Here is an 18,783-nt window from a genome sequence, read left to right as displayed (position 1 = left end):
TGAGTAAATGGCAGAAACCCACTTTAGGAGGGCTGGGAAGGCTCTTGGGTAGAATATCCCTTATTTCAAGGCATAATGACAGGCAGTCAAAGCCTTAGCGAAGGATGTGGTTCAGTTGTTTCAATCTGGGGTGGTACTGGGTGATGAAGGGTATACACCTTTGTGGCTGATTCTTGGGGATGGTGGGAGGATTGGGGGTGTGAGAGGAAATGGAATGGGAGGTCTGTTAGCTGACTAGGCCTGGGGGATAGTGCCTGTTTGTGAAGGCCTTGGTGAGGCCCTCTGCGTGCTGAGCAAGGGAGTTATTGTCACTGCAGGTGCGCCGTCCCCAGGTAGCCAGGGTATATGGGAAGGATTTCTTGGTGTGAAAAAGATGACAGCTGTCAAAATGTAGGTCCTGTTGATGATTGATGGGTGGACAGAGGTGTGGGTGGAGCCATCAGAGAGGAGGTGGTTATGTCCAGGAAGGTGGGATGTTGATTTGAGGAAGAACAGTTGAAGTAGATGGGAGAGAAGGTATTGATGTGATGGAATGAGGAGAGGTTGTCTTGACCCTGAGTCATGAAGATGTCATCAGTGAACCTGAACCAGGCAAGAAGTTCGAAATTTTCAGAGGCTAGGAAGGCCTCAGCTAGATAGTCCATGAACATGTTAGGATAGGAATGTGTCATGGGTTTGTTTCTGTATCTTGCTTTTAAAGTGGAAGTAGTTGTGAATTAAGAAGAAATTAATAAAGGTGTAAGAGGAATAGGGTAGTGGTTTTGGAATTTGATGGCTATTGGAAAAGGTAGTGTCCAATAACGGCAAGACCTTGGGCATGAGGATTTTGGTATGTAGGAAAGTGGTGTCAGCAGTGATGAGTAGGGATCCAGGAGGTAAAGGAGTGGGGATGGAGTAGACTCCAAGAAGGAAGCTGTTGGTATATTTGATGTGGGAGGCTAGATTATGGGCAGTAGATTGGAAGTGTTGGTCAGTGAGGGCCGAAATTCTTTCTGTGGGGGCCACAATAACCAACTAAAATGGGGTGTCAGAGACTGTTGCTCGGCAGATGTCTTCCAACAGGTAGTCACTGTGGTTCATAATGACAGAGGTGGAACCTTTGTTTGCAGGTAGGATGACTAGGTCAGGATTTTTTGTGTGGTTGTGTTTGGCTGTCCTTTCTTCTGCTGAAAGGTTTATGTTCTTAGGAAGGGACCAGGGGAAGGATGGTGAAATTGAAGGTGAGTAATTCCTGGAAGGTAGGGGGGCAGGGGGGAGATCATTGATGGATGGTGGTATAATGGGGAAAGGCAGAGTTCAATATTGGGATTAGATTAGCATTGGGTGGAAGAATTGGTGGCAAAGAAGGTTTCCATTGCAGGGGTCGGGAGAAGGAGATTAGGTCTTTGAAAAGTCCAACATAGTTAAATTTGGGTTTAAGGATAAAGGTGAGGCCTGTGAATAGCACTAAATGTGTGTGGAGCTGAGGGTTTTTGTGGAAAGTAATGGGAATGTTTTAGCTCTGGATGTGGTGGAGTGTTGGTAGGGAGTTTTTGGAAGATGTGGTAAGTTGGGAAGGTGTGGGTGCTGTGAGAGGTTGAGGAGGATGAATTCTGTGAGTAGGATGGGGGTTTGGCTAGTGGTGCCCTGAGACAGCAGTAGGATGTTCATAGGTTGAATAACTTACGGGAATGATTCTCTAGGCACTGGAGAGCAAGGGATTCAATTTCAGGTCTGTGATGTATGTAGCAGGGGTTGCACAGTAGTACAGGGTGTGCACAACCCAGGAGAAACCCAGGAATTTTTTCATCCAGGAGAAAACCAGGGAATTTTTCAGAATTCCAGATATTTTTCATTGTTTTAGTTTTCAGTTTAATTTTTGTAACTTTGACTGAGAAGAATTGATATTTTAGCAAAGAATGTTACCGTATCGTGCTACTGGAGAGCAAGAGTGCAGCAACAAAACATAAATGAGAGAGAGAGAGAGAAGAGAGATAAAACTTAAGTTGCAAAGGAAATGTGCCATTTACATCATCAAAACACGGTGCACGCACAAGGGTCTGCAACCAGCAAAAATATGTCAAAGACCTTACGGTGAAGACTATGTAATACTTTGTAACAATAAACTAGTTTCTGTGAGTGTAACGTCACAGCTGTTTACATTAGGTTCGTTTGACCAGTCGCCAACGGGCTCATATGCTTACGCAGTTGACTAACGTATGAGCAGTACCTTCTCCTGCTTCCGGCTACTTGAAGTGTGGCTATTAGCTGTATCAGGAGTAGCAACAACAGACAGATGCTGATGAGAAAAATTTTTCTCGTGCACCCTAGCTGCCGGATCCGTGCATGTGCAGCAGAGTTGTTTGAGTTGTAGTGGTGACAGGGGTAGTCTGTATGTGACCCATATATGCGTTAAGTGATTTCGCTGTTTCCTCTTCTTTTACAGGTCCCACGTCAAATGAAAACAAAATGAATTTCTGTGGCTGAGAGCTATTGAGTAAATTAAAATGCATTGACATAATATGGAAGGCAAAAATATATTGTTCGTTTGTTTTTTGATTTTATTTTTTTTCCAAGTTTTTAGCATACAAGCATTAATCGCCTTGTAGGGCAATGAAGTTATTTTTGTCAGTTTTGGAACTGATAATAGTGGGTAACGGGCAAAAATTCTAACAATCAAGGAAGTAAGGAGCCACTAGGATCGGGCGAGGAAGCAGGGCCAAGTGCTGGTAGAAGTAACACAACACCTTACTTCTAATGCATTTATTAAAACTAGCTAAAATACAATATACAATCTGCCAAGATAATGAATATAGGGAGAATCAAACCTTAAGAAACTAGTTCATCAACAATTTAACATTGTACCTTGCAACGTAGTACTGCGTATGCCTTAAGGGTTGCAATCGCAAAGAAAGCCTGAAGGGCCAATTTAGCAAGAATACATATAACGTATTAAGCCTGAAGGGCTAGTAAATTTGCAATCCAAAATTCACTTCACTTCAAAATTTAAGATATAAAAGACCAATACCACAGACAAAGAAAATATTCAGATATAAACGTATGAACAGAAGGTTTGAGCCTGAAGGGTCACCAAAATAGTTAACTAGACTTTAGTTAAAGAGCAGATTTTCGAACAGTTTAGGCAAGGCAGTGTGAAACAATAAGAGGCCTGAAGGGCCGTGCAACTTCCAAGTAAGGGGCCTGAAGGGCCAAATTAACAAGATAAGAAAATATTAAAAATATCAACTGGAAAATAACAATTGCTTATTAACAACTCGACCTTAAGGGCCAGGTAATAAATGAAATTAGTCAAACAAATTCTGCAATAAGTAATGGCCAGGAATTTATCAGTAAGCCGGCCTTAAGGGCCCCAGTACACTAACAAGGGAGGTTAAGTATTAAAACTGGATTTCAAAGCCTTAAGGGCTGTAGAGCTTCCAAAAGGGTACTTAAAAAACTGCTCAGCCTGAAGGGCTGGCCAATGGTTAAAGTTAGGCAAGTTGTCAAAAATAGAAGGCAAATCAACAAATTTATCAGGAATCAAGCCTTAAGGGCCATAGTACATTTAGAATTGACATTAAGCATTAAGAGCTATCATACAGCGAAGCAATTCCCTAAAACTTAGCAACCTTAAATAAATCGATTGATACTATCCAGCTTAAAACCTAGGGACAATACATGCATATACTTCTAAAAGGTAAACTTGCATAAAATCTAAATTTAAAATGCAAACAATCGCACACCAACATGGCCAGCAAACTTACAAAAGTTTAACCACAGTTGCTGAGTATTAAATACAAGCAGCTGCAAGGCTACCAATCAGTCATCGTGCCCCAATATCATGATTTACAATCTTCAGGTATTACGAAACAGAAAAAATAAAAGGCGAGCCCCAAAGAGGAATTAAATGATGCCCTTCAATTACAAATCATTAAAACCGCAGCGTAAAGCTGCCACATTTCACAAACTGGCGTAAAAGCCACCAGCTCAATCGACACTTCATATAGGCAAACATACAAATAAAATTCTCTAACCCTGTAAAATTTTCAGTCTAAAGGGGGGCTGATAATAGCATACGGTATTAAAACAATCTTTAAGATAAACACATGCACCAACAACTTTTAAGGTGTGCACAGCCACGTACTTCACAAATTTCTTTTCTTTCTCTCACATACGTAGAACACGTAGGCTTGGAACTGATTACCAAATTGGTCACAAAAATCAATAGTCACCAATACGTCAGTACCTAATTAGACAGTCTCCTAGTGTGACATGACAGAGCAACAGTTCACATTCACAGCCTTTGATTCAACATGTTCTACTATCCTTGTTGTACAGCATCGACTGTGCCCGGAGTGCCTACTGCAAATTTTAACCAAGCAATTCACACTCATGTCGACGCCTAACCGAGGAACAAGCCCAGCAGTACAAGAATAACCTACACACTCGAAGTCAAACTCCGCAAACGGGGTGCAGAACTAACACTCAACCTTTTCCTTCATAGGTTCAGAACCGGCGAGCTAAACCGGTGGACGGAAAATGCACAATGTCGGCGGCAGCAACATAAAGGAAGTCACAAACACCACCCTAATACATGGCAATAGCAAGTCAAAAGCACAACGGCAATAGCGAAATATATTCAACTTCAGTCCCGGAGGAAAACCTGCCACCCTCAGTGCTCAAAACATTTCGGAGCAACCGTCCTCAGCAACTCCCACTATTCTCCGGAACAGCAACATCACAGCTCCTTATTTCAATTCTCTTCCGACAAGAACAAGCATAATCGCAGCTAACGGCTTCTCCAAGTCACACACGCTATGCCATAGAACCTCACGGTGGAATGAGCCGGCCGACACCACACAAACCACCGCAAGTAAGACAAACAAGCACTTCCGGAGTCGATGGCGTACTGCCTTGCTGCTTCACGACTCATTCACTCCACTCCACCGACCTAGGAGGCGGGGCACGAGACGAGGAGAACAGACGGCGCTGCCACGCGGAAAAGCTCTGGCGGGAAGCCAAGGTGTAACTAGGGCACATGTTTAAACGAGACGGACAGAAGCACATCTCAACCTCCACCCCTCAAACCCAAAGGAAGGGCCCGCAGACAATCCGACACACTTCACTTGACTAAGATGGACTCAGTACTGTTTACCAGAACCGTTATGGCGAACCAAAAGATTGACCGGACCCAAGACCCGTAAGATAGTACACTGGCTGATAATACGGGGAATAAACTTACTTAGCCTACCCGAACGTTTTCCTTTCCCCATCAGGTTCCTAATGTACACATGATCACCAGGCTTTCCATTAGAGGAGAGGCGATATCGATTATAACAACGCGCTTGCCAGTTACGAGCCGCAACAATGTTACGCCTCACCTGTTCCCAGTTTTGCTTAATCAGACAAGGGCTGACCTCTGTGAAGATGTCTCCACAGATGGAGACGAAATGTTAGGTGGAAATTTTATACATTGACCATGGCCTCTCAGCCCGGAAGTTCTAACTGAAGACAACACCGGCCATGAAAGCCTACATTGTATGGTTCAAAAGGTCAATATTACATACAAAAGCTTAGCTTTTCTTGTAGCTTCACTATGTATATTAATGTAAACTATTAACTTTTCCGCCAGTCGGTGTGGTCGAGCAGTTCTAGGCGCTTGTCTGGAACTGCGGGACCGCTACTGTCTCAGGTTCGAATCCTGCCTTGGGCATGGATGTGTGTGATGTCCTTAGGTTAGTTAGGTTTAAGTAGTTCTAAGTTCTAGGGGACTGATGACCTCAGATGTAAAGTCCCATAGTGCTCAGAGCCATTTTACTAACTTTTCCTCTTTGTGTGTTTAACTTTTCCTCTGTGCTCGCGCTACATAAGTCATCTTGCTATTGGCCTATGCTCTGAATATCTGCTGTCATTGGCTGGCGAGATCACATGGCCTTGAGGTATGGTTGGCTTACAAAATGTCATCACAGTCTTGATTTCAACGCTCAAAAAACTAAAGTGCTGTTTGGTGGAATTCGAATTTATTCTTTCACGAATGCGTATATGTCACTATACATCAAAGGTCTTTCCGAAACATCTCTCCTTTTTTTCATTAAAGGTCTTTCCAAAACTTCTCTCTCCTCCCCCCCTCCCCCTCCCTTAAAGTGCTGGGGAAAAGCATATTTTCGCCTGGGAAAAAGTACATGTTTTAACCGAGATATCCGGGAAAAATCTGGGGAATTTTTTTTTTCCTTGTACACGTATACACCCTGTAGTAGTAACTTGCAGAGGTGGTTCTGGGATGCCTGTGTCATGGAGATGTGTTTTTTCAGTACCAGGTTTGTAACAGCCAGGAACTGACAAAATCTGAAAAGATCAAGGGTGGTATCCAGGGAAAGGAACTTTTGTGGTTAGGTCGATAAGGTATGCTTGTCTGAAAACCGGTGCAGAAAGATGGAAGGGAAGGCGTAGAGGAAACGGGAAGGACATGGAAATGGCAGATGAAGGTGTTTGATGGTTTTGAGGGGAGCTAGATAACAGAAAGACATGTAAAAATACGCAAAGACATGCACAAATTCGTAAGAATGCACACAGTTATGTAAAAATGTCCACAAATTTGTACAAATATGTTAAAAACATGGGAGAAAATAAATGGATGAGGTATGGGATATGCGTGTATTGGGTTAAGGGAAGAGAAAGGTGAAGAAGGGTTGGTTATGTCTAGGATCATAAGTCTGTGTGGCACAGGTGGGTATGTAAAATGAAATGTGAAAGTACTTGAGGATGAGGTGGTATCATTAGGAATAATTATAATTATTGATGGGAAGAATTTGGGGTGTCAGATTTTTGCCTCAATCATCCGCACTGTCATGTAGGCACATGTGCGTGGATAAGATCATTGAGACATTGTGGATCGGAAGTTGGAGCATATGCGGTTTGGAAGGCGATGAATGAACACTGGAAGGAAGAGAAAAAACAGATACTGTGTAGAGTAATGGTTTAAACATTAGTAAAAAAAAAAAGTCACAGGGTTGTGGGATGGAAGAAAAGCTGTTAGGTAAAATTGAACAATGGAAATTCCAGGTTGGAATAAAAACATCATAATTCAAAACATGAATTGTTACTCACCATAAAGATGGCATGTAATTTGCGGACAGGTGCAACGACAGATAGTTACACACATAGCTTCTGGCCAAGGCTTTCTTCAGAAAAGGAAATACACGCACACACATTCCAAACAATGGAAAATCCAGGATAGAATGCATCCTAGTAGGCATGACAACCAACAAGCTGTCTGTCCGCATGAACGGCTACCGACAAACTGTGGCCAAAAAACAAGTGGACCACCCTGTAGCTGAACATGCTGCCAACCATGAAACCCCTCATCTCAGTGACTGCTTCATAGCCTGTACCATATGGATTCTTCCCACCAACACCAGCTTTTCTGAATTGCGCAGCTGGAAGCTTTCCCTGCAATACATCCTACGTTCCCGTAACCCTCCTGGCCTCAGCCTTCGTTAGTCACTGTCCTCACTAGACTGCGGATTTTAGGTAAAAACCTATTTTGTTCCTGAGTTCCTATTTGCATAAAAATTTGCACTTATTTATTTCATGACTATTTACACTTAATAGCGTTAATTCTATAGGACCTAAAAAAGCCTATTTCGACGTTAGTGCCTATTTTTGCCTATTTCGGCTTTAATATCCTAAAAAGTGCCTATTTCATCATATAATACAGTGGCTCCAAGTTTTTCCACACTATACGACAAATGGAAAAAAATATTTTCTGCCCAGCGTGCAGCAAGGTGGCTAGTTGATATGCACCCATGCTTCGTATTTGCCTAACACTTCGGTATTTTTTCATTTTTTTATATCACTATCCCTGTTAATACCAAATACTCTTTATAGGTGTTTTATTATTCATATGTAAAAAATAGATCACGGATCTTTAGGTTAAAACCTATTTTTTTTCCTAAGCTCCAATTTGCGTTTCATGATTAACTAAACTGAATACCGTTAGTTCTATAGGACCTAAAATTGCGTATTTCGAAGTTGACGCCTAATTTTGCCTACTTCGGCATCAAAATCCTAAAAAGTACCTATTTCGTTGATCTGACCTAGAGTTCTTCTGTTTTCAAAGATAAGAAAAAGAAAGTAAACTTAGGGCTTTACGTCTCATCGAAGGCGAAGGTCGTTAGAGACAGTTTACAATTCCTTTGTTTGCCTTACTACCAACAGCACTCGACACGGTTGAATGGTCATCCATCCAAGTTCGCGCCGAGCGCGACAGTGCTTAACTTCGGTGAGCGAATGGGAACCGGTCAAAGATTTGAGTTACACATTAGAATCGAACGTGGGAGTACTAAATGTTATATTTGAAAATATTTTGTTCGTAGGATTCTGGCCAGCTGTGTATTTTCGCTAAGAAACGGTTTCATAGGCTTTAAGCTAATCACGTATTAAAAAATCACAATGTTAATCGTAGACGCCCTCTATAGCTAAATTACTGCCCTTCGCGCATTTTTTCGTTGCTGTCTACAGGCAGTCCTTTCAAACTACTGTTTCGTGAAAGGTATTATACGTGAATTTTCCGGTTCGAAAAATAATTTGCCAGTAGTGAGATGTTTTCATCTGAAGCACCGGTAGATTCCATTCGCTTGCTCAGAAGGGGCGGCCATCTGTCAGGTGCCATATGTCCAGCAACGAGTACGTTACTTCCCCTACCGCTCCCATGCATTAAAAGGAAAAAAAGTCATCATTCACTTTTTCCCAGCGAAAAAAAATCAGTACGTTGTATAGGACTGACGTGTTAAGTGTTATTGACGTTCTAAGTGCAAAATAAATTCTAGTTTCTGTGTGAGAATATTACGCCGTGCTGAAAACAGCTAGTTCAAAGTCTACTTATATAAGGCAGTGGCTGCAAGATTTTCCACATTATACAACGGATGGGAAAATTATTTTCTGCCAAGCATGCAACAAGGAGGATAGTTGATGTTTTTCTTAGACTTCTTATTTTACTGTCACTTAGAATTCTTTTTTATCGCTATCCTTTAGTAATACGAAATACTCTTTATATGCGATTCTAAATTGCATTTCCCTTTTCTCTCGTATCAGGTTTCGAGTGTTAAGAAATCTCACTTAACTCAGCATGAAGATGGAATCGCACATAAAGCTAATGTTGAACGAAAGTCAAAATTGAAGCAAACTCTTTTAACCAATAAATCTGGTGAATCCTCCGGAAAAACAAGTTCTGCAGTGATTTGTGTCATGCACTTGCGGCAGCAAACATCCCCTTTCGGAAACTAGAGAACCCTATTTTCAGAGGTTTTCTTGAGAAGTGCTGCCATCAGTCTATTCCTGCAGAGTCCACTTCACGTAAGAATTATGTGGATTCAGCTTACAATGCTGCATTGCACAGAATCCGAGAAGATGTTGGAGAATCTTGTATATGGATTTCTGTGGATAAACTACTGACAGTCTTGGCCGTTACATTGCAAACCTGATTATTGGCGAGCTAGATCCAGATGCTCCATCCAGGGCTCGTTTGATTTACTCAAAACAGCTTGCAAAAACTAACCAACAAACAACAGCACAGTTTGTGAACAATGGGCTTAAGGTGCTATACCCAAACAGAGTGGATGAGAATGGGGGGGGGGGGGGGGAGACCTAATATCTCAAGAAGAGTTTTCTGCAGCTTCATTTATACCTTACAAACTCCCAGTGTGATGAAATTGTCTGTGCCTATGGTGATGCAACCATGGCAATAGTTGCATATTTCCTCGTAGAGTATCAGTGGCTGCTGTGTGTAATGGCATAACCACTTACGAGTTGATGGTGGAAAACTGCACCTGTTGTATATAGCAGTGGAAAAATAATTGGAACTTCCAGATACGGACACCAGAGCATTAAAGAACATTGTTACCATTAAGAAAACATTGTACACCACTTATGTGTAGGAACACTGTCTGGAGAGGCATAGAGAAGCATTTTTGGTAGTGTTTCTGTTGAGAAATATTGTGTAAAGTTGTGGTTTAAGTGCTGCAAGGAAATTGGAACCAGCTTCAACATCTAATATGACCCACTTGGATGTAATGATATGTACAATTTGTTTTTAGTAAAATAAGGCTACTTTCAAACTATATGGGCTACAGTGTGGTGGTGTCTGCTGGGAGAAATGTCCAATTCAGATTGTCTTGTTGTGGTGGTGAAGTGGGGTGGAGGTGTTCGGGTGAATACATTATGAGTGTTGCTGGATTCTGTCAGGCACTGAATGAGAATGTAACAAATGATATTCGTGAAACCATAGTAGGTAACTATGTTTATCATTTAGTGGCATAGGTATTGCACACTATACTGGATTTCAAGTTCCACTGTAATCAGTGTCTTCAGTTGCATGATTGGAAATATGCAGATTCGATTTGATTAGCCCAAACAGCCTCCATGGTCAAAATGTTTGAATGTGATGATGTTATGGTTTGCGTGGAGAAAACAATTAAGTGCCAGTTATTCTCTTCCAACATCTCCCACGAAACTGGGACTTTGTCTTTGTGAGAAATGTGTAAATTCTGTTGCCAGTCAGATGTCCATATGTTTGTGAAACATTAGTACACAAAAATCCATTGTAACTGATACCAGACAAGTCATTTAGTGAGGGACTTTGATAAGTCATGCAGGCAAAATTTTATTATCATCACCAGTATTTACAGACCGGCAGTATTACAACAGTATTACAAACTGGTTGAATGTCTAGCTTAAAGAGGGATCCTGCTTCCATCACTATCAGATGAGCCACTACGAAGGTGTTAAAATTTCCACCCAGACAGGGACTTGAGCCTTGGACCCTTAGGTTAAAAGCCTAATGCTATACCAACTGAGCTAACCAGGCCCACACATTAGGATTGCGGTACAGCTGCATGGTGTGCGAGTGATTCGCATGGGGAAAAACAACCAATTCTATGACTACAAGGAAACTTGTTTGGTATGAAAGCAGCTGACAACTGGTGCACTATAAGCAAACATGTTTGTGTCTGCACTCCATGTATGCTTAAAGATTGCTATCACTGTGGCAGTATGAATTGTCATTACAAATGTCACAGACATCCTTTGTTTTAAAGGTGGAGCCAGCAGTGTTCTGTGCACATATTTGTGTGTGTGAAAATTACATATTCTTAATATAGCGGATATGCTCAGTCACAGATAGGCTTAGAAAAAAAGACTGTCACAAATATAGCTTTTGGTCAGTAAGACCTTCGTCAAAATTAGACACACACACACACACACACACACACACACACACACACACACACACTGACACACACGACTGCAGTCTCAGGCAACTGAGGCCACTCTGCAAGTAGCAGCACGAGATCATGATGCGAATGGCAACTGGGTGGTGGTAAGGAGGAGACTGGGAAGGGGAAGGGGAAGGATAGTAGGGTAGCGGTGGCAGACAATGACATGCTGTTGGGGAGCGCGTAGGGACAAGGTGGAAAGAGGGTAAGGGCTGCTATGAGCAGTCGGGTGGTAGGACGGAGGGCAGTGGAGAGGTGGGGAGGAGGGGTAGCGGAAAAGGAGAGAAGTAAAAAGACTGGGTGCAATGGAGGAATGAGGGCTGTAAAGTGCTGGAATGGGAACAGAGAACGGGCTGGATGGGAGAAGACAGTGACCAACGAAAGTTGAGGCCAGGAGAGTTACGGGAATGCAGGATATATTCCAGGGAAAGTTCCCACCTGTGCAGTTGGCCACAGTTTGTCGGTGGCCATTCATGCAGACAGACATTTTGTTGGTCGTCATGCCCGCATAGAATGCACTACAGTGGTTGCAGCTTAGCTTGCAGATCATGTGACTGGTTGATGGGATAGGTGATGTTTGTGACCAGACTGGAGTGGGTGGTGGTGGTGGTGGTGGTGGTGGTGGTGGTGGAAGTGGGAGGATGTATAGGACAGGTCTTGCATCTAGGTCTATTACAGAGGTATGAGCCATGAAGTACAGGGCTGGGATCAGGGGTTGTGTAGGGATGGACGAGTATATTGTGTAGGTTTGGTGGATAGCGGAATACCACTGTGGGAGGGGTGGGAAGGATAGTGGGCAGGACATTTCCCATTTCAGGGTACGGCTAGAGGTAGTTCAAACCCTGGTGGAAAATATAATTCAGGTGTTCCAGTCCTGGGTGGTACTGAGTTAGGAGGAGAATGCTCCTCTGTGGCCAGATGGTGGGAGTTTGTGAGGTGGTGGGAGACTGGAGAGATAAGGTATGGGAGATTTGTTTTTGTACAAGGTTGGGAGAATAATTGCAGTTTGTGAAGGCTTCAGTGAGACCCTCGGTATATTTCGGGAGGGACTGCTCGTCATGGCAGATGCGGCGACAACAGGTGGCTGGGCTGTATGAGAAGGGACTGCATGGTAAGGAACGGGTGACAGCTATCAAAGTAGAGGATTGCTGGTAATTAGTAGGTTTAATATGGACGGACATAGGTATCTTTGTTATGGAGAAACAAATACAGCTTGTTTTATATGAACTTAAGCTGAATTTATTATGTTTAAATGATTGCCATAGATAAAGAATAAGAGCAGCTTGCTAGTGACTTTGGTGATTGACTATTTCCTCACACATTTAGTATTTGCTCATCATAAAACTGAGTGTGTGTACAAAGCTGGTACCAAATATAGCCCAGTACTTTCTTCCTGTGATATTCCAGCTCTGGGACTATTAGCAAAGTAAAGATCCCTGTCTGTCCCAGCAATTTACTGGGAAATTAAGGTCAATATTCAACATGTGAAGACAATGGAGATAAGAAAACAGTATTCATTTGTGGCATTGGAATAAGTCTCAGTGTGTGCATGTTCTCTACAGGACAATCCAAACAGTATAAAATTGTGTGTCTCTGGAGCAGTAATTAGTGATAATTCAGTTTTCTAGATTATTGTATGTTGAAGATTTGCAGTGAAACTTACATAATTATTTTTGTTATTTTAGAGGCTGACTTGGAGGGAAAGACTCCAGATGAACAAGAAATGATGAAGATAATGGGTTTCTGTGCATTCGACACTACAAAAGGCAAAAAGGTATCAGGAAATGACGTAGGTTCAGTCCATGTAATTTTAAAACGCAAATATCGTCAATACATGAATCGCAAGGGTGGATTCAACAGACCCCTTGACTTCGTTGCTTGATCATATAAAGTGCGATGAATTTTTGTTTGGTTCTTTTGAAGGTATGGAGAATATTTAATACTGATTCATTTCTAAGGAACTGTTTATCTTTTACACAAAGGTGAAAATGTGTAACCCTCCAGATAATTTCCAGCTTTGTACAGTTTGATCAAGGTGGCTGTATTTATGTTTTCCAGTAGCCTAATATAGGTACTGCTTTGACAAATGAGGTGTTATGCACTCAGAATTTTAGCATTTTAGTAGGTTCCTGTATGACATACCCTATTTGTTTGTACTATGTAATGTTCATTTGTGCAAATAAATATTTTGTACAGCTACTGATGTTGACACAGAAAATTTATGTTCATGCGTAGTTTATTTCAAAGCTGTGTAAACTTCTGCATACAGATACTCCATAACACTCAAATTGGTAAACAGTAATGTGTGCAAGCATGCCCTGTTTTCCTACCACTGTTGTGTAACTAGCCCAGTTTCTCTCTCTCTCTCTCTCTCTCTCTCTCTCTCTCTCTCTCTCTCTGCGTGTGTGCGTGCGTGCGAGCGCACGTGCCGGAAGACAGGGGAGTGCTTGCGTGAATGGGTGTTTAGCGTGTGATGTCTCACAGACCTATCAAAATAGAAACATGCTATAGGCCGTATGATTTTCTTTTATTTATTGGCCTTTAGTTTCCACCATACTCCCAGCTTGTTCATCCTCCTAGACTTGTACGTATATATGATATCAATACTGAGCGACGATGTGCCATTTCTAGAGGAGCTGGGATCAGATCACTATCTGGCCATTCAGATTTTGACTTTTAATGGCTTTTCTACATCAACAAAGGCGAAAGTTGAATGTTAACTTTGAAGAACTACTGCGGATCCACTTTCTTGACCCAGTTTGGGCAATGTGTCCACTCCATCCACCTCTAATGACCTCATCTCCTTACGAAATATTAAACCGTGGTGTTATATCATAATACAAATCTAATATTGTAATAATGATACAATTAGAAGTATTAAGCAGTTTCTCTCCCTCCATATTGTCCTCTCACTCCCTCCATATTGTCCCCTCACTCCCACCATATTGTCCCCTCACTCCCACCATATTGTCCCCTCACTCCCACCATATTGTCCCCTCACTCCCTCCATATTGTCCCCTCACTCCACCCGCGCCGACCGATCTCTCCACCCGCAATCACCCTCTAGTCTCCCGCACCCATCACCACCTACCCATTCCCCATATCTTCTTCTCCGCACTACCTGTCTCCCTTCTCTTCAATCCTCTGCCTCTTTCTCATCACCGCCCGCCACCCCTCTCGCCCGCACGCCGCCGCCACCCGCACGCCGCAGCCACCCCCTCGCCCGCACGCCGCCGCCACCCCCCTCGCCCGCACGCCGCCGCCACCCCGCTCGCCCGCACGCCGCCGCCACCCGCTCGCCCGCACGCCGCGCCCCCCCCTCACGCGCACGCCGCGCCCTCCCCTCACCCGCACGCCGCCCCCCCCCACGCACGCACGCCGCGCCCCCCCCTCTCCCGCACGCCGCGCCCCCCCCCTCGCCCGCACGCCGCGCCCCCCCCCCCCTCGCCCGCACGCCGCGCCCCCCTCACCCGCACGCCGCGCCCCCCCCTCGCCCGCACGCCGCGCCCCCCCCCTCGCCCGCACGCCGCGCCCCCCCCCTCGCCCGCACGCCGCGCCCCCCCCCCCCCTCGCACGCACGCCGCGCCCCCCCCCCCTCGCGGCACTTCTCTCACTGCTGCCTCGCCTTGTTCCCGCTGCTTCACCCTCTCATTGCATCTACCTGAACCTCACCATCTCTCTCCCTAGCCCTCACCCGCACTCTCCCTTAATCCATCTACACCCCCTCCCGCCGTCTCTCATGTTCCCTCTTTCCCCCTCCTTCCTGGCCCCCCTCTTTTGCCTTCCACTGCCTATATTTCCCCCATGTCCAACGCTCCTGATTTCTGACTTGTTGTGCTCTCTCCTCCCTTCGTCTCGGTATTCTTCTTTTGTCCTCCACCACCCTTGTTTTTCTCTGCCTCTCCCACTCCATCTCCCTCCCTCCCTCCCGCTCCACATCCACTCTTTTTCAAAGTTGCAGCTGATATATACTGGTAAATTAAGTCTATTGTGACAATGTAGTAGTCTCCATGTGCAATATGTGAGTGATGTGGTTGTGTGATGGCAGTGGGGACTGGAAGGTGCACTTAAAGAGAAAACTTATTGTTCTCTGCTGGAAAATGATTTAATATGTACAAGCCTGTAAAACTGCCACTGTCTTGAAATACTTACTGCTAGTCTGGGCATTTAGTAAGGAAAGAAAAGAATTGATGTTACTTCTTCGAACTGTCATTGTGTTGCGAGAATGTTTTCTTAATTTCATGATTTTGTTTTTTCTCTTGAATTGAAGGACAGAAGTATTTTTGCAACAAATTAAAATAGAAAAGGAAACTGCATAGCTATCAAATTTGATATCAAAAAGTGTCGAGCACCATTGTAAAGATTGCTTTGTGATAAAGTTTTGAAAGTGGTGAAATAATCAGCAGAAACCATGAGAACCCATGTCTTGTACACTCAGGTATGTGCAATAAATCCCTCGACAGGCAGAAATTGTCCCTGTCAGTAATGTTGATTACTTGAATTTTGGAAGGCATGCAGTGCAGTTCTGCACTGTCTCTTAATGAATAAAATGCAATCATACTCAATAATGGACCAGCTTTGTGACTGTATTCAAGAGTTTCTACCCTATAAAAGTGTAACATGTCATTTTCAGTGGCTGAAGTTGTTGGGCACACACCCAAGGGAGTGTTACTGGATCATTAATGACCTAATGAATAACATCATGAAACTGTTGCAGGGATTGGCAGTTGACTATCATTATAAACAAATGTAACATACTGTGTACAGATAAGGGAAAATTACATGACTGCCAAACAATCACTGAAAACAGTCACATCCCTTGAACATGAGAGTATCCGTATGGTGTTACTTAAAGGGGAATGACCACATAAAACTAAATGTAGGAAAAACAGATTACCGAGCAAGGTGGTGCACTGGTTACTGTACTGGACTCTCATTTGGGAGGATGACGGGTCATACCAGTGTCCGGCCACGCTGATTTAGCTTTCCGTGATTTCCCTAAAATCGCTTCAGGCAAATGCCAGGATGGTTCCTTTGAAAGGGCACAGCTGACTTCCTTCTCGGGACCGATGGCCTTGCTGTTTGGTCCCCTCTCCTCAAATCAATCAACAAAAAATAGATGACATACGTTGAAAGAATCAAGAAGAGAAGTGTGCTCGTGAATGAAGTAGCTTACAAATTTCTAGTTCATCCAATACTATAATATTTCCCTTCACTCTAGATTTCTTACTAGGTATGAGTGATAGAAGAAATAGAGAATATCCAAAGATGATCTCTGCATTTTTTGTGAGTTAATTAAGTAAATGAAAGTGTTAGAAATGCTTCACCGATTCCTGTAGCAAACATGACAATAGAGGCTTTGTGCACCATGACGTGCTTTACTGTTAAAATACCGAGAGTATATGCTCTTAGAAAAGTTTGCGAATATTCTGTTTCCTCGTACTACTATCTCATCAAAAGACCATTAAGGTAAAATTACAATGATTTAGAGATCACAATGAAGGCTTACCAAATATCGTTCTTCCCATGCACAGTTTGTGGCTGGAATAGGAAAAGGGAGAGGAGGTATGATGGTACACAAAGTACTCTTCGCCACACACCATAAGTTGTTTTGTGGATTGTAGATGTAGTTGTTTTCAGGAAATCACCAAAACTAAACACCATAAGTTGTTTTGTGGATTGTAGATGTAGTTGTTTTCAGGAAATCACCAAAACTAAATAGTCTCGTCACGTGTAAAGAAGAAATTATGTACAAATTACACATTTGGTCTTTTGTTTTTCCTGTACCATTATTTGGAGCAGTTTTTCCAACTGTTATATATTATGTTAGAATGATATTTCATTTACTTTTTGGGATGCTTCAGCAGGTTATGAACTTTCTTGTGATAGCTAGTTTAAGGCTCCAAACAGCTGAGTACCCTATGAATGTGGTGGTGGTGGTTGCTCTTTTATGATTCCCCAATGGCTCCTGCTGTGTTTCCGTTGGGTCATTACCTCAGAATTTTATAATCTCTTTGAATCGAGTTAAGAACTTGCTTGATGATAAACACCTCACGCTCAGCATCAATCATCATCTAGATTTTTCTGATGGTAGGTAAGTGTAGTTACCATATCAATAGTCGGAATAATCATAACTGGAGTTACCACTGTCATCCAACAGTCTTTCTTGGTTCATCTACCTTTCTCTCATCTGGCTACTTGTCCCATTCAGTGTCATTTAATTTTCATTAGTCACAAATATGTCTTTTATTTCATTCTGTTACCTTATCCACTTGTTTGTTTTCCCTCTCACTCCTAGCAATTTGCAACAGCCATATCTCCATTTCTTTGTAGAAGGTATTTGAGTTTTACAGTTTCCCACATTAGAAGACTGCATCTTACTGCCAAAACACATGTAATCTTTGTATCTTACACATCTAAAACTATTTTGAAAACAACTCTGCTAACCAAATGCACTCCAGACCACTTTTGCTGTACTGTTTATTTATTTCTGTATCCATCTTCCCTTCTGGTGTCCTAAATACAACAGCTAATCAACAGATTCAATCACTTTGTTGGCAATGTTTACAATTTTTCAGTCAATATATTGATTGTACACTATTTTAGACTTAAGATGGAAATGGTGCCTCAGCTGTGTGGTGAGTTATTAACCTGTACTCCTTCCATGATTATTTTAGACTCATTGTAATTCATTTCCAAATCTTCAATTAAATTTGGTTGTTTAGTTCTTCCATTCCTTTTTGAGGCTTGTCTGCAGTCTCAGTGTCAACAGAGCAATATCATCTGCTTCAGGTTGACTCATTAACTCTTATTCTTTGTTTTACCTACTGAAAGATCTGTAAACTTCCTCTAACTGTTGAGAAATATTTTCATGTCATTTATTTCCCACTTTTGTGATGAAATTTGTTGAAACTAAAGCAGTTCTCTAACACAAGTTGAATCACTGTCTCAAGGTCTGTTATAGCAGTAAGAAGGTTTCCCCAAACTTAACGACAAAGGCAGAGTGGTAATTCATACACATTGCATCATTTTGTAATTTCATTCCCCCCTTGGAGTCACTCCACTGTTGTTCCTTTCCTTGAGTAATAGCTATCATATATTCTATTTATTTGTTTCTGATTCCAGTGAGTATCTTATATATTACAGAAAGGAGACTGCCAGGTCAACAGTTTTGTATTTCTTGCCTGTTGCTTGTGCTTGCTGATATCTAATAAATGTTCAGTTAGAAACTGTAGACTGGTACAAAATAAACATCTCTTAACTTACTCTGGGAAGGACAGTGGTTGTGGGGATGTGATAGAGGTAGCCTTGGCTTCTGATGCAAAATATGTCTCACAAATTATTGTTTCTACTCCAGCCATACTGTTACAATATTTTTGCTATTGTATTTCCAACGAGAAATACATGCATGCTGCAGTTTTGTGACTGGTACCAGATATTAATTCTTATTATAGAAAATGATTTACCTAAACCTAGCATTGCTTTTATTTCATGAACAGTTTGATATTCGAACGAGGTTGTTCTCAACATACGA

The 18,783-nt window shown here is 42.5% G+C and overlaps 1 protein-coding gene across 3 annotated transcripts in view; it reads left to right on the top strand.

Annotated features, from left to right (window-relative positions):
• Positions 1–18,783, top strand: part of LOC126259321 (RNA-binding protein EWS-like) — a 97,241-nt gene that overhangs the window by 63,399 nt on the left and 15,059 nt on the right. For all 3 annotated transcript variants that reach the window (XM_049956001.1, XM_049956002.1, XM_049956003.1), the window contains exon 4: positions 12,935–13,023. In XM_049956001.1, the coding sequence (XP_049811958.1) occupies positions 12,935–13,023 (89 nt within the window). The remainder of the gene's footprint in view (positions 1–12,934; positions 13,024–18,783) is intronic.

The sequence above is a fragment of the Schistocerca nitens genome, chromosome 5 (genome assembly GCF_023898315.1).
Source record: "Schistocerca nitens isolate TAMUIC-IGC-003100 chromosome 5, iqSchNite1.1, whole genome shotgun sequence".
In the NCBI taxonomy this organism is placed as follows: domain Eukaryota; kingdom Metazoa; phylum Arthropoda; class Insecta; order Orthoptera; family Acrididae; genus Schistocerca; species Schistocerca nitens.
The sequence above is the reverse complement of the archived record's forward strand: the minus strand, read 5'-3'. Positions and strand labels throughout refer to the sequence as shown.